General features: G+C 42.2%; 1 protein-coding gene across 2 annotated transcripts in view; it reads left to right on the forward strand.

The window, feature by feature from the left end:
• The first annotated feature begins 3,350 nt into the window (after positions 1–3,350).
• The window catches only part of galnt2 (UDP-N-acetyl-alpha-D-galactosamine:polypeptide N-acetylgalactosaminyltransferase 2), a 54,052-nt gene continuing 40,187 nt past the window's right edge, over positions 3,351–17,215 (forward strand). For both annotated transcript variants that reach the window (XM_068590625.1, XM_068590711.1), the window contains exon 1: positions 3,351–3,669. In XM_068590625.1, coding sequence (XP_068446726.1) covers positions 3,574–3,669 — 96 coding nt within the window. In that variant the 5' untranslated portion in view covers positions 3,351–3,573. The remainder of the gene's footprint in view (positions 3,670–17,215) is intronic.

Raw genomic sequence — 17,215 nt, forward strand, 5'->3', positions numbered from 1 at the left:
TTTAACGGATCATTTCAAATTCAACCGTCTCATGCGTGTTTATTTGCCTATAAGATCAGACGGGAACTGCATGGGCTGATTAAAGGAGTATCTGGGGGGTTGTAGGTACGCAGTTTCCATCTTTTACACCGGCCCACTGTGACACCACCACAGGGTTATGATTTATATTTCTACTAAAGAGGCAGACAAAATACAGGTGAATGGACAGTGGTTTTCTTGGGTCACAAAACAAGACCCAAATAGGCTTGTTTTAAGGGTTAGTCACGAGGTTATGCAAAACGACAGTATACTTGTCATTGACTTAACAGTATAAAACTATGTTAAGAGATCTATTATATGAGAGATCCGACTGTTTCAGATCATGTGATCGACTCCGTCAGTTTTCGCTTTGCTTAACTGAGTGTGTTTTAAAGTATTTGTATTTAAAGAGTAAAGTCAATTTGTGTACGCTTTATGTTCATACAGCGATAATAGACGCACACCTGTTAAATTTAGTTGACAGAAAAGAAGAGACAAAGACACAGATCAAAAAGATTTCAAGCAGGATAGGTGGAACTGCATTAATGGTCTTGGTTTTACTTTCTTAATCTAAACAAAGCTGACTTCAATTTGTTTATGATTATACTATTACACAACTAATTACAGGCACTTCATTATAGTTAAGATGGCTGACAAACTCACAGCCAAGAGACAAACTTGTTGCCTCTCTTCTATTTCTGGGAGAGCAGAAAGCCAAACTGAGCCATTCAGGAGAAATTTGAGATCCTAACAGTTATTTAGGACGGCAAAGCTCAAAAGATAAACTCTTTTACCTCCGCTGCTCACTTTTCACATCTGTTTTGCTGCTTCTTACTCCACCGCTCTGACTTTGGTTTGACTCCCATCCATCCATGATGTAACACTACTGTAGGTAACATAAACACACTCTTCAGTGTGTGTGTGAGAGAGACACACACACTACTCGGACAGTCTTTGGAGTTACAGCATAAAGTGTATTGGTAACTATTTTACACTGCTCTTTGATCAAAAATGACATCTTGTCACCATTTAGATGAAAATGGTCAGACACAGATTGACCCACGTTGAACATGAACAAGCCGTTTTAATTCAGCTTAAGGTGTTCCTGCTGTGCTGTGTGTGTCACAGACCATATGGATATCAAGGGGTTCAATGACAGGCTGAATTGCTCCTAAATGTCTCACAATGTTTATTTTTATTTCACAGATACTTCTTTGCTTCTTGTATCTAAAAGTTACAACATTTTATAAAAGTCCCTTTCTGTTGCTTCAATGGCCCCATAATTCAGTTTTTTAATTGGCTTTTTATGATGATGGAAGAAGTATTCCAATTTATTTAAGTAGACCTTGTGAATGCTCAATTTAAAGTTTAAGTCTTACGTAAAAGTAGAAAGGTAGTATCAGCACATTTTCTCAAAGTATCAAACATTTCCACACATGGCTGTCGAGCTGTTTTAAGAATCTCTTAGTAAATACTGCCTTGCAATGCTTTTGAAACTTTGGCTTTGAATGTTGAATATTTGATAGTGCTTGTTTTGTCTGGGGTCTATTCCAAAAGATACACACAAAGGAAGGGAGGAAGAAATAAAGGAGGGAAGAATTAAGGGAGTAACGGAAGCAGAACAGGGAGAAAAGAACAGGAGATGAAACATGTACTCTTCCAGTCTTTCAGGTTGTATCTAACTTTGGTAGCCTGGCTCAGAACTAGAGAAGAGAAAATGAAAGGAGGGAACAAGGGGATGAAGGAAGCAGTGGCGGGCCATGGGATTCAGACATAGGCCTTCAATGAGTGCCATATAGTCCACATCAGGGGCGGACTGGGAGGAAAAGGTGTCCCTGGAGTTACGGTCACAGACCGACATGCTGGCGTTCATGCAGTCCACCACCACCCGCTCCGCCACACGGCTCCACCACCAGCATATGGGGCGAGGGGACTGACCCCACTATGCTCGTAGTGGAGCCGTGTGGCGGAGTGGGTGGTAGTGGACTGTATGAACGCCAGTGTGCCAGCCCTAGCTTTCATTGCGCCACAGGGCTTCAGAGACCCTCTAACTCGCGTGTGCGTTAGACTCCTCGGTCCATGTTACAAGACAGGTCGGGTGGGTTGCCGACATCGCCGCAGACTCGACACTAAGTAAGGACAGAGCACTGGTGGACAGTCGGCTCAGGAGCAGGGAGCCGCATCCATCCCAGTTGGGGAGAGAAGTCACAGCAAGCACATAATCCACGGCCCAGGGAAGAGCCACCAGCACCCCCAGGTGCAGCAGCAACAACTGCACTGTGGCTAGTTTATTATTTAGATATGACAGCAAATGTAAAAAACAAAAAAAACGGTAACAGTAACCAGACGCACATGAACCTCTGTGGGAAAGGGGTCATCAATAAATCCTGAGGTTCTAGGTTTCAGGTGAGACGCTAGCTTTACCAACCAATCACCGTGCATGTTAATGGTCACACGGGCTCTGTGACCAATCACAAGTCTAGGGTCTGGAAGGCCCTTCCGTCTATCAGGTTAATCTTACGTAGATGAAGAAAAGTGAAATGTGATTGGATGAAAAAAAATGCTGTTGAACAGGTCCCAAGAAGCCAAACAAGAGGCCTGAAGGAGGAACAGATGAAGGCAGTTGTGCAATGAGAAAATAAACTAGTAGTCAAAAATAATTATAATGCAGTATATTTGTAAAAAACAAACAAACAATTACATTATAAAAAGCTATAATTTGCAATGACAATATATATATATATTAATTATAAAATAGTTATAACTTTGTTAATCTGTTTAGAAGGCTTAGACCCCGACAGCCCATCAGTGTAATGAAGGAACAAAGTGAAGACGCAGGGATTGAATTGAGGGAGGATAACGAGATGAAGGAAAGGTAAGAGAGGAAGAAATGTACGAAGTGTGAAATGGAAGAAGGGAGGGTGGAAGGAAAGAAGGAGGGAGCGAGGGTAGGAGAGAAGGGTAGAACAGGCGTGAAGGAAGGATGGGGGAAAAAAAGAAAAGGAAGGAAGGCATGAAATGAAACAACAGGACCAGAACAATTTAAAAGAAGAACCAGAAGATTAAGTCTTTTGTTTCGTTAACTTGGGTTAAAGTGTCTCTGGCGCCCCTTGCGTCTCCTCCCGTACGCGCAGCTCCACGCCAGACGCTGACTCGATGTATAACGATGATCACAGATCTCTCTCAGCTCCCGCAGCCACATAACTGAAATTTTACAACAATAATTTTCTACTGGGACTGTCCCCACCCCCTCCACTTGGCTTCAACACGGAACCGCGCGGCACGGCTCGACTCGCTGTCAGCCCCGGCCCTCCTCCAGGGCCGCCTGAGCCGGCGTTTGATTGGATTAGAGTCGGATAGCCTTTGCCCTCTAACCCCGCTGATGTTGGCTGGGTGCTTCCTGCTCCCTTCGCTTCCCCCGACCGACTGACGAAGCTCGCCGAAGCCGCACGGCGAAGCGCCCTGCACGGACACAGCCGACAGGGACGAGCCGCTGCAGACAAGAGTACGAGCCAAGAAACACACCGGCAGGCGGACGGAGAAAACGAGGCAGCCATGCGGAGGAAATCGAGGATATTGTTATGCTTTGCGGTGCTGTGGGTGCTGGGGATAGCCTACTACTTCTACTCGGGGACAGCGTTGAGTCGAAAGGTAGGATTTCTGTTCCTCGATCGCTTCACCCCTTTCACGGCGATGCGCTCCGCCTCGGTGTCCGTGTGGAGCTTTTCCACCCGCACAAAGCGAAGATGGAGCGGTGCGCTTCGGCCGCTGCCGTGTGTGTTTTCGGGGGGGCTCCGTTTCTGCAGCTGCACCGATGCTGTGAGGAATGTGATAAAAAGGGCCTGCTAGTATTAGTGGGCAGGCATTGATTTTGGTGGAGATGAGTGTAGACAAGGGCAGCAGGGTAGCGGGGCTGGCTGGTCGGCGTGCACGGACCTCCCGCAGCGCCGGTGATTGACTGCCCGTGGAAGTGGGAGAGGAGCCCGTCCACGCCGGGCAGCCTGTCAGCCTCTTTAACGTGGCGGCGCCGGTTAATGTGACAGCAGAATAAAGGTGAAAGCATGCATAGTGATTGTTATGAATATTAGGCTGCTGGCCTGGCTCACAGGGCCGGGGGCGGGAGGGTGAGCCTGTGGAGCACGTCAGCACTAACTGCTGCTCCCAGAAATGAGCAGAGATCAGGAAGTGTGCAGATTAAGACAAGAGTTAAATCACTTATACGCCATGCTGTCACGATGGGGTTAAATAAAAAGGCTTTCAATCTTTCTTCTGGTGTTTCTCCTGTGGGAAGATCCGTGATAGAGTTTAACCGGATTGGATTGCTGTGATGTCCAGATTTTCTGGCCCAGCTTTGTTATTTCACATGCACTCAAATGCCAGATGTGTTGCTACACAAAGATTAATTCAATGCAGTCTTTAATGTTTTTTATGATGTGCAGTTTTTGTCCAAGCTGTTTGAGATACGGCATTGCGTTTCTAATATATTGTCTCCCCCATTTATATAAGTGTTGACTAAATATTATAGCAGGAACAATTGATTAGTTGATTGACAGAACATGTGCTAATAATTTGAGTCATTTAATTAATGATGACAGTCATTGGTTCCAACTTCTCTGAATTTTCTTCTTTTGACTTTTTATTCAATTTTATTTATAATAAAGCTGATTCTGATATTAAACCGTTTATATTTGAGCTTTGGACTCTTTGTTAGACAAAACCAGACATGAAGAAGACATTTTTAACGATTTTCTGACTTTAGACCAACCGATCAATCAAGAAATTACCTGGCAAATAAATCAATGATGCAAATCATTTGTAGTTACAGTCCTATTAATAAAGCAATGTTGGCCATGTATCCTGCTGTATGTGTGTTTGTTTAAAGTGCTCAACATGGGTGGCTGTGTGCACAGTACACTACCTCTATTACCCCCTCTAGATTTGGTTGGATTCAGTGTGAGTGCGTGTGAACATCGTGTGTGTAGTCCACCTGGCTCTTGTCTTGTCCTATCTGTCTCTCTGTGTTTGCTTTGCTCCAGTCAACCAGAGCAACCCTTTTACATTTCCATTAGGCTGATAGCTGTGTGTGTCTGTGTGTGAGCATGTGTGTAGATTTGTGGTTTTTCAGGGGGTCAAAGGGACACTCCACGATAAGCAACTTTCACTGGAGTTAGATTGCAGGCAGCATTAACATGGTGTCATTACACAAAGAGAGGTTGAATATGTGCAAACAAAGGTGGAGCTGCACAGGTTAAGTGCTGTTTTCCATCACATCTTCATCCTGTTTGAAGGAGTAGAGGCATTTAATAATTTCTCACTGCTGTCATGAAACAAACTTGACTATAGCTGTAGGCTAGTGAATTTTTTAAAAGCACTCAAGAGTCACACAAAGGTAGATGGAAAAAGTTAGATGGACTAAATCTACTGAACCGAGGACCTATGAATGTATAGGAACTGAACATTTTTGAATTTGTAGTTTGTTGCTTTGCAGCCCTTTAAGTACTACACCTAACGATGATTTGGAATATCGTTTAATCTGCATTAATTATCTAGTCTCTAAAAGGCCAAAAAGTAATACAAAAATCACATTATGAGCCCAAAGATCACAACATGTTATGAACCAGAGAAAAACAGCAAAACTACATATTTGCGAAGCATAAACTGAAGTATTTCTTGATAAAGAACTTAATTCTAGTGCTCTTTGAACCATTACCATGACAAAGAGCTCTTTTGGTTCTCTTCGGTTCCTTTTCATCCTTTTCCTTCTCTTTGCAACAGAGAGGTGAATTGGGAATGCTGTGAATTAAATGTTAAAAGGTTGCTAAATGTGGATGAATGCTCATTTGTGTAGAGTTACATTAAAAGTGGGATTCACAAGTTTGCACTTTCATGCCAGCCTGAGCAGAACTCTCACTGTCATGGTAGCTGATTCAAATGCCCACTGAATAATCTGAAGGACCGTACCAGAAGAATTAAAAGTTCAACTAGTTTCTTCCCCTCTATCAGGCACACACATGATAATCTGGCTCTTCAGATCAAAGTGCCCACAAACAGCATTTCTACTATTATCAGTTCAAAAATTTCCCCCAGGTTAGGGTCTGTGTGCCATTTTAAAGCCAATTAAAACGCTGGTCAACGTTAAATTTTTTTTTTTGGTCTGGCAAAAAATCAAAAATATCACCACGCATCTCCAGAGGTCTTGAGCTAATCTTTTGCACACAGTGTTCCTCATATCTTTGATCATGAATTTAGATCTGCGTCATAGGGAAAGTTTGTCTATCTTCTGTTTGTGTATACAATGGTACTGAGTGTTCATGAGCATTTCTCCGGTTTACTGGCCTGACTCCTAGGCTAAACTGAGAGGATAGGAGCAGAGTCTTGAACTGACCTTTATTTCAGGTTTACCCATCAACAACATGCGACCACATTTTGGTTGCTCTAAAACTGAGGCACATTGGTCACCATTTACATTTGTAATTTCTGGGAAACTGTAGAAATATATTGGAAATGTACAACAAAATTGCAGCAAAGACCCATGTTTTCTTATAAAACCTTATATAATACACCGTATTCTTGCAGTGTGTAGTTTCTTGGATTAAGTTTTTCCTTTTTTCCCTCCTTCCATAGACAATAAACAATATTTAGAATGACGGGAAATGTTGGGAGGCACCCAGCAGCCGGACTCAGTACAAACATGTGCCTGTATCTGTATTGTTGTACACATGAGGGTAATGTTACAATCACGGCCCTGCTGGCTCACCAGGATGCCTTATTAAAGTCTTCCTAGTTGGACAGACCTCAGAGGGCTTTTCCTGTAGCTCTTGAGAAACCAACGTCCCACTGTTGAGTCCACTTTGCTGCTAATCAGCGGCGTGAGAGGGAAGCTAAATGGTAGATAGTGAAGCGTGGCACCGAACCACTGGAAAAACTAACAGACTTGGTAAGAAAGTTATCAGCTGTTTGATTAAAGCTGCCGACAAACAGTAATTGGATTTATCAAAGTGGTAAACAGTGAGTGTTTTTTGAGTGGTTCAACCTTTACCGCATGTCTTTTATAAGAATGTATCCGCAAAATGTGATGATGAATATATAGATAAAAAAACCTGTAGTCACGTTGACCAATAGGAGTAGGGAAGAATGACTCTGCAAGAACAAATCACACACACATGTGGTAAACAGTCATGCACACATTGTCCACTGTTGATATGGAGCTCAGCTCTCACCCAATGGGGCATCGCCACAGTACAAGTATTTCTCAGAGTGTTGTGAATAGCCAGAGGTTTGGATTAGTTTCTAGTTGGTGGCAGAGGACTCAGAAGGGAGTTCGGTGCAGCAAACGGCAGAGAAGCACACACATGAATCGTCTCAACGGGGATTCAGGGAGCTTTTAACGCTGGCTGGTCCAGAGCTTGCGAGGGAAAGTTGCAGTTTTTGTTAGCTGCAGCTCTAGGCCTTCAGCTTCTGCCTGTCCGTGCATGTCGCAATGAACGGCTTTATCAATACATCTGTCTGCACGAACTGCGTGCGTGCACCCGTGTGGACCTCTGACAGATGCTCAACAGATTCAAATAGTAAATAGAGAAACCAAAAGAAGAGGATGTGTCTCTGTTATCTATTAAGAATTTATTTTCTCAGTCAAACCAAAACTCTTTGGCAACTCAACAAACTGCATCACATTCTCACTGAAGTTGCACAACGTCGTAGCAGGAGAGAGACAGTTTTTGTTCGGTTGGAACTGCTCCTTTTAGCAGCGTATCGCATAGCCATGAAGTGCATATTTAAGAGCCTTTTAGAGGGTTCTTGTTTAATACAAGTCAGCTGGAAACACTGAAAAGTCTTTATTTTCCACCAGTCAGAAGAAATTAGTCCAAATCCGTCAGCCCTGAAACCAAAAGCCTGACTGTTCAATATAGATTGAGACATCACCACGACAAATAGTTTACTTAATGGCGACCATAAAGGTAGGCATTTGAAAGAGCAGTTTATATCTGTTAAATCAAACTGTCAGATACACTACATCCTGATCTGTGGCACGATAACTCTTTATCTCCTTCATTTATTGTGAATGTCTGTCTTTTGTATCCACCCGTCTCCGTCTTGGGTAGTTTCCTTGTGGTTAAACACAACAACATGTTGCATCTGTGCGTGTGCTCTCGACTGGATTATTGTTTCTTATGATGATTTTCTTCCCTGGCAGACAACAAGCATTCATGGAAAAGTTGAAAGGGATGAGGATATTCATTGTTCATGGGACCAGCGCAGAGGCAAGAGCTTTTTCAAATATCTGTTTTTTATTCAGACATCAAGAGAACACAGAGCCAGCCTCTTTTATTACACTTGTCACTGAGAAGCAAACTGTTGTATCTGCTTCATTATATAATATATTGACGTCTTCAGAAGTGAAGCAAACAGTCAGGTCAGCAGTAACCTGTGCTCCCGTTATCAAGCTTTACTATTCAAATGGGCCTGATAGGTAGCACAGGTGGCCGTGACGTTTTGCCTGTGACCTCTTTGCGGCAAGGACATTCAAATCACTGAATATAATTATTTCATTTAGCTGGTGCATTTTCAGTCACTGTTACCGGACTGTGTACTGCTTTAATGGAAATCCAGCGCTCAGTTTTTTCGGTGACTGGAATAATGAAAAGGATGTGCAGGATTTTTGAGAATAAATTAGCAGAAAAAGCTGAAAAATGTATCGCTTGAAATGCAAACATTTTGCTATTTCTTTTCTAATGTAACGGCACTTGCAAACCAACTGACACTACTTTATAAGGATTCACAATTTAAATTTTATTTTCACCACATGATTAACAAAACGCTGCACTTGCGACTAAGAAGTTATGCAGCCTATGATGGGCAATTCAGGGGCGAAGATAGTTGTGTTTCATGATAAAAGATATCTTGAGTTTCAACCTGTTTTTTGAAGGACACAAGTCTAAATATCACATCTGCACCGCTCTCAGCTGTTTGTTGCTGCCGATGTACAAAACAAATATAACTCAGAGCGGATTGAGGTGCTCGCAAACAGACCTCCTGGCCGCCCACCTTCTCCTCATCCTGAAACACTCACAGTAGACGTGTGCGGATCTGTCACATTTGGGTCACAGTATCCTGATGCTGACAATGTGCATTGGCCTCAACTTCAAATGAGGTGCATAACTTTGTTTACCTCTTCTGTTTTCTGAACAGGATGTTATGACAGTATCATAATTTATACTTTAGTATGTACCAGCCAAATGGAAAATCATATCAAATGGTGAAATCCATGTTCAATTGAAGTATTGATGTTCTCTAATTTAAAAAAAAAAAAGTTTTGAGGTTGATTGTATTACATCATTCAGAAAACAATACTGAAATGAGATCGTCAATAAATCAATCGGTGAGCAGCATGGTAGAGAGTGGGGATGGTGGAGGCCAGTCCATTAGAAGTATTTGTAGAACGGCAGCACAGCAAAGGCCCCGCTGCTGAAACTCAGCAGCCTTAAGTAACAGATTTTCTTTTTTTTAATGGAAAAAAATGTCCAAATAATGTTTGACCACCTGCCAAAGTGGTGGGTTGATAGATTTATTTTTTTAACACTGGTCCGGCAGGAGGTGTTAATTTCTCACTCTGAAATAACCAACCAACATTTTTTTCAGTTTTACTCAGTAAAAATGTTGCAGAGTAGGAAATCAATTCACCAAAAACATTCATAGTACTGTTAAAAAAAAGCTATTAATGAAGTAATTTGTCTTGTAGGTGTTTCTTAAAATAATTCATCTCCTTTATTTAGTCTCATATTCATGCTTTGATTATCTCATTGTCGTTGTGTTTGGCAATGCTCAGCCCCGACTGCACTCTCTGACTTATTCTGGATTAAGAGCTATACACAAATTTAACTCTTCTGCCTTTTTTGTTCAGTAGTGACGTTGATGGTCAATGTCAACATTTTGCAATAATTGTCAACAATTAACATTGGTGGAAATGGATGCATATATAACCTTTTTTTTCTCTGACAGCAGCCTCCATAGAATAGACTCCAATGCAGTCGTAAGACTGCTTGTGTTTTATTTTGGTACAACCCGCAGATTTCCTAGATCAACTGACACGATCACCGCTGCTTCAGAATCTCAGACATGCTCTCTGTAGGTTGCCAAAAGGAACTCTGGGAATAGTAGGAAAGTACGTAATTGCAGGAGAGAGGTGCTAAAAAAAGGTAAAACACCAACCTTAATATACAAGATAATTCCTGTCATATGTGGAATAAAGGTTGACAAAGGTTTGCACACTATTGGCCACACTGCTGCACACACAAACCCATAAACCGGTAAAGGTACCAATTCCACAGTAAAGTGTGTCATTGGTCAATGCTAGTAAATAAAAAGCTTGTAAAGTGTCTTTTTACAGTATGTTGAAACGTGTTTCAGGATGCTGAGGTGCTGACTCGGCTTTACTGGCTTCTTTCAGTTAGAAGGAGGAAGAATTGGATTGACTGACGAAATAGTTGGAATCAGTGGGTGTGGCGTGTGCGTCTCTTTAGCCACAAGTTCTACCTTTTCCTGTGGGCTCTCCTCTCAGGGACACGTCAGCAGATTCAGTGCTTTTGTGTTTGTGCCTCAGACTGTCCCATGTTTATATACCAACTTAGAGCACAAGTTGGTAAGACAGAAATGTTTTTTTTCCACTCATCCCTTAAAGTCGAGTTGCTGTGTCTGACCTGGATGACTCAAAAAATCTGAAAAAGCAACACGAACAGAAGTCATCTGTCCAAATGGTTGAAATACTGTAGGAAAAAGTCTGAAAATCACATAATTTGAAACAAGTAAGACTCTTGAGACAGCACAGCTCGTCTGGAGCTAAAAACAGACTTCTGCTGTTTGGTATATTCCTCTGGTGACAGAAACCTTAGATGGTGGTTCTGTAAAAATAGATGCATGCATTTATACGTTTTACATGATGCCTCTGTTTTAACATAAACCCTCTATTTTAACATAAACCCGGCCTGCCTTTCCTATCAGCAGAGGTTTTTGTGTAACGCCAGACTAGTTCTGCTGCCTCAGGACTTTACAGTCTGTGCCAGCTGTAATTGTATGAGTTCACTTAAAATGATTTATGGTCGGAAATTCTTTGTTACTCCAAATAAACTACCGGACCAGTCTGGAATACCAGCGCTGCCATCAAACGGTTTGTAGCAGAGTGGCAAATATTGAAACAGACTGTAGGCTCTTTGCTCTGTTGTAGTGGCATTATTTATTAAGAAAAGTCACTGAGGTGTTTAGGTTCCCTGTAAATAATACATATATTAGCTGACCGTTGGCTAGATCCTCCCCCCACAAAGCAGAAGTGTAAGGAATGGACTAAACTGGATTAAACTTTCCGCTCTAATGTAACATTTACGTAAAACCAGCGTTTTTCCAAGCTATGGGGCAATTCATACTACATTATTTAGTGGGGTTACTGTTTGTTCAAAAGGCCAACGTTAGTAGCGCCATACTGCTGACGTTTACCAGCAACCAAAGCAAACAAGATCAATGCAGTGTCTTTATTTTCCTGTCTTCCCTATAGATCATTAACTGCTCAGTATGATGACTGTAGCCGTTGTGTACATATTTAAATCTCGTTATAGGATTCTTGTTTTCAAACAAGTCAGCTGGAAACATTACAAAGCAACTAACTTTCCCTGACTCAGGACATATTTCAGTGTTAGTTTCTGTCCTATCGGCCATTTGGTAAGCCACTCACCTCCTCTCCTTTCTTTATTTCCCTTTTCTCCTGGTTCTTGTCCCCCTGGTCCTTGTTCAGTTTATTTTTTTTTTGCGTCTTTGTGTTTCTGTCTTGCATAAATATACTTTTCTCTGTTCTGTTTTCATATAAGTAGTTTGTGTCTTTTATTCAGTTTGTTTGTTCTGAATAAGTAGGCCATAAATTCAGTTGGTCACCCTGGGAGCCAATTATGAAAAGACAAAATTGTTGTCATGTTCAGACCCACCAGGAGCAGGCCTGTGACCCACTTTGTGCCCAAACACACAGCTTTAGAAACCACCTAACAAGAAGGAAGTAACACAATATCCAGAGCTCTCTGGTTAGCAGGCCTCATGCCCTTTTCTGTGTGCATTTCTGCCTTAAAAGGTGGGCTTGATTTATCTGTGCTTTCAGCTCGGTGGGGGTGGAGCAGATGTGATTGTGTCAGGCTCCATCAAGACGGGCTAAGAATAGCTAAAACCATCTAACACCATAGCTTCGGTTGGTTTTAAATGGTTTGTTTCACACCCTCGTTGCTGCATGTTGTCATGCTCTGGAGTCTGACATCTTGTTGGAGACGAGGCCAAATCTGCAGCACACTGATGTAGGCCAAGTAGTACTGCGGTTGTGTTAGACGTTTAGACTGTGTGTTTGTATTACCCTCTCTGTTTGGAAATACTTGGGGACTGTTTCATTACCCCTGTGCTGCCGTCGATAAACATGGCAGCCGCACAGGTCAGAGTACACAGTCCCACCCTACCTGACAATGATTGACTCAACAGTGTGTAACTACAACAGAACAAGGATCTGCAGCCATAAACAGCAAGCAAAGGAGGCTGTGTGTGTGCATCCTGTCAGCTGACTCATTAAAATGTATGAACACAGCTAAATGAAATTACACTTTCAAAACTGTAATGGCAGGATTGAGATGGATTGTGGTAGCAGAGAGTTTGTATTCTGGCTGGACTGCTGTGTTTGCTGTTTCTGTTGTTGGCCGCTTACTGATCTCTCTCTCTCTCACACTCAATTTTCTCACAGGTCCTATGAACAGGAGCACAATAGAAATCAAATCACACATAGTTATTGCTAGCAGTAGGAAAATTGTGCTGAAAGTAAATGTCTGTACTCTGCAACATGCTCTGTTTGAATACATCAATTTGTGGCTGAACTTCAAGACGGGGGCTGATTTTTCCTGTATGCTCACAGCATGCATTGTATCCTCGAACGGCTTCAGTCAGTCTCGATCGATCAATCTTTCAAATGAGCAAATGTCCGTGGGGCGAATAAACCACAAACATTTGGACATAGGAAATATATATGTGACGAGTTACGGGTGATGTGTTTGTGGTGGAGAGCAGAGCTGTGTTACTGTTATCAGCCCCTGAACCAGTCGTGGCCATCCAAGCCAGTGCAATGCATTATGATGGTCATAAACTGGGGGTCTAGGAAAATCCACTCCGTATTGCAATATTATAATATTCTGATATTTCCGATATCCCAAAACAGTGTTGTTTTTTTGCAAATATTTGTTGTAAACAGGCTTAGATTGCGAGTACAAGTAGTCGCATCCTGTTAGATCCTTTGAGGACTAAATGCAATAAATTCAATTGCAGAGTGACTCTTATGATTGCATAAAAAGTTTAATTCTTTTCAGTCAGGTTTTATGAATATTTTGGTGTCCTTTTTTATATTACAAAAGTTTTTCTAGCATTAGATCAAAAATGACACAGCCTTGCATACACTAATGTATGTACAATATAGCCATATATATAAATTATAACTCCTGTACCATATTGTGAAAAATGTTACGGTTGTGTTTTAGGCAGGACCCAAGAGCGGACACGCAGGTAGGTTAGAGAAATGAGTATTTATTTAATGACAGCTGGTGATTGCAGAGCAGGAAATGAATGCTGGTAAGCAGGTGAGGTGCCGTGAGCGGGGGCAACCGGGCTGCGATGGAGGCACTGGTTTCCTAGGCACAACGAGGAGAGGTTAGTTACTAGCTCAAGAGAATAGGAATCACAAAAAGAGCTCCTTGTCAAGAACAGGACACGGAGCGGCCGAGAGTCACACCACCACTGATATGGCGAGATAAGGCGGGGTATTTGACAGGATGGATTTATGAACAGGATTGCAAATAGGTGTTGATGATGACACCAGGTGCCGGTTGTAGGAAGACACACACACACACACGCGTGCATGCACGTATGCTCAAATTTCTCAATAATATGATCAAGAAAAACTTGTCACAAAATGTAATTAAGTATATTTCAGTCGGTCTAAATGATACTTTCCTCATTGCAAGAAGTACATTTCGTCCTTTGTCTGCAAACGTCTGCACAGTCCAACATGTTGAGGGGAAACTCAGACAAAGTGGCTCTGTACTGGCACAGTTGAGTTAAAAGGCAAAGATTCACCTAAAGCTTTTACATTACATCAGCAAACGGAAGGAAATACCTCAGATTGCTGAGTTTTACACTTTGATAACTTGACAGATGAACAGGAGATGCATTGTGTTGTGCAGGTTTATACGTTTGCGTTTTATTGGACCGACCTTTCTCAGCGTACCAGTTGTCATGCCCTTCAGTGTGCTGTCACGTTCACACCTCTGGATATGATTCAGTAGCAGCAGCTGCTTCATGTTTCATATGAAAACATTACATTTTATTTGCTGTTTGCGGGTCACAGATGTGATGAAATGATCAGGACTCTTCCAACAGCTTTGTCAAATGGACGATGGCCAAATTTTTGAGTAACTGAAACCAACTGTGAGCAACACATCCTAAAAGCCTCTAAACTGTCAGAGCAGCTCATAAAAATGGCTTGATTGAGGTCTGTAATATGTCACTGTCTGGTTACTGAAACTACAGGTCATAATTTAAAACTTCTCTCCCCCAGGGAGAGCTGCATGATGAGAGTAGCAATTTGTTTCAAAGGACTTGTATCCCATTACAGGGGAAAAAAATCTCCTTTGAAATCAGGCGAAAGACACTTTCTCCATTGGCAGTCGACGAGTATGCCTTTTTCTGGCAATGGATGCTGCGGAAAACAGAGCTAGTTAACAAAAATTGGGTGATTATTACTACTATTTGAAATCTGTTTCTTGTTCAGTCTTTCTTACAAACTCTCAAACCAGACTTGATGATTGTTGGAACATCAGAAAGATGAAACCCTTCATGTGCGTTACAAACATCTTGCCAGAAGAAGGCTGGACAAACAATAAGTCAGGGTATCTCTGACTCTGCTGCTTTGAGTGGACCACCTTTTTTCAATCTGTCACTCAACAGTCAGCCAAATTTATCGAAGTACAACACTAAGTCTCCAGACTTCCCCTTAAAAGAGTGAAGGACTGATTTAGCTCGGAGAGGGATAAAACAAATATAATTAACTTTGGTTAAATATGCTTCTATTTCAATCTTGATCTCCTCAAGACTCTCGATACAGCGGGTTGATGTTTACATCATGTCGCCCTCGCTGTACATTAATGTTGGATTTGATCGACTTTGACCTGCTCATGTGATCCGGCACTCTGCGTTGTGTAATGACAGAAAGGCTGCTTTGGTACTTTGAGAGGGTGTAATTGTTGCCAGGGTTAAAACAGGCCGATTCTGGTGAATGTCCAACTGGAGTGTGTTGACATGCATTGATACACATTAAAGTGTGTAACAGTATAGTGTGGCTCAAACGGCATTGGGTGCTTCATGTAATGTGTGTGTGTGTGTGTGTGTGTGTGTGAGAGAGTGAGAGAAAAAAAATCTAGAGCAAAGGTTATATGTGTATGTTTTTACAATGAATTTACACAAAGGTTCATGCAGCACACGCACAACTACATACTATAGACATCTTGGCTTTGGTTCAACCTAAACACACACGGAGCGACAAACATACATTACCCTCTACTATACTCTACTGTTCACATACATACGTGATACCCATTCACGAAAATACACACCTTCTTCTGCTGACTTACAGAAAATGTTGCTCCTTGTATGGGAAAGAAAATATTTATGGACCTAAAGCTCCTTCCTGCACTCCCCCCTCCCCTGTGGTATGAGGTAACATGTGCTGTGTGGCTATCGGTACTGCAACAATAATGACCTCAGCATCGTTTAAGGATGGTCTTTCTGTGAATTTATCCAAACCTTACAAGACAATTTTCTTTTCTTTTTTTAGAGAAAAACTTCACTTTATGTTCTCTACAAAATAAAACCACATGCTGCAATTTTCACAAATCACCCCATACTTTCTCGTGTAGCAATCCACAACATGCAGGCCGTCATAAAGCGAGAAGGAGCATTTCTCGTGGTACTAATCACAGACCGCCACTGTGGCCGAGGAGGGGACAGTCATTTACTGTTGGCGGTGAAGAGGGAAGAGGGGGTGGGGGGTGGGGGGGGGCATCAAAGAAAGCAGAGAGGAAGAGGGGGTGCCGGGAAAGAAAAGGGAGGAAGCAAGTGGTTAATGAAAGAGTTTGTACAACTGAATTGGGGATTTTAACATCCACACCCTCCACCCTGGCCTACTTTTCCTCTCCACTGACACACACACACACACACACACACACACACACACACACACACACACACACACACACACACCCACCCTCCCACGATTCAGCACTTCACTCCATCTCCCTCCCAGCTTCATCTCTCACCCTCGACATCTTTCTCTCCATCTCCCTCGCGCCTCCTCTTGTTTTTTGTTCCCTCTTTCGGTGCCTCCTGCAGCGCCTTCCCTCTTCTGAAAATGATATCTGAACTTGGAGTCATTTGTTTAAATTAATTATCTAACTCCCGCTGACAAGCTGTGGGGAATAAGCAAGCGTTCACAATGCTGAATATAATCATTACCACCTAGTGAAACTCTGACATTTTGGAAAGATTATTTTTAGACTGATGATGTCACTTTTTGACTGTATTGTGTGTTATGACTCCCTTGAGTGTTCCTCAATCAGCACTTAAAGGATCATTTTTAAATTTACGCAGAAGGACGTAGACCACATAGTTTTACATCTGGTGTCGTGTTCCTCTGCCGTTCTTGTTTATCTGCCCTCTTGTCTCTCTCAGATCTCTTAACTTCTCCTGTCAACTGTAAATCGAGTGTTCTCTCCAGCTTTCTTTTCTTTTCTGCTCTCTTTCTCACTTTTTATGTCCTGCCTTTGATGCTCTTGTTTGTTCTTCCGCAGTCCAGAAAGGCAGAACCTCAAGTCTCTGACCCTTCTCTCTCAACATGAACAGACTTGTGTGTATGTGTCCTCGAAGGCACGACTACTGTGCCACAACAAAAGATGTAATGGACACCATGACACCATGAACCTGAGCGCAGTTAATAGTCTTTTGGACCGTCACCGACAGACAGGCAGGCGTGAACGGATGGTATAGTCCTGGCAACAGAATACAATGAACATGTGTTTGGTACAATGGCCTCTTTAGTCATTTATTTTATCAGTTAATTGCTGTCATTACCAGATAAAAG

The sequence above is a fragment of the Clinocottus analis genome, unplaced genomic scaffold (genome assembly GCF_023055335.1).
Source record: "Clinocottus analis isolate CAN_PGR_092001 unplaced genomic scaffold, fCliAna1.0.p SCAF_1, whole genome shotgun sequence".
Classification (NCBI taxonomy): Eukaryota; Metazoa; Chordata; class Actinopteri; order Perciformes; family Cottidae; genus Clinocottus; species Clinocottus analis.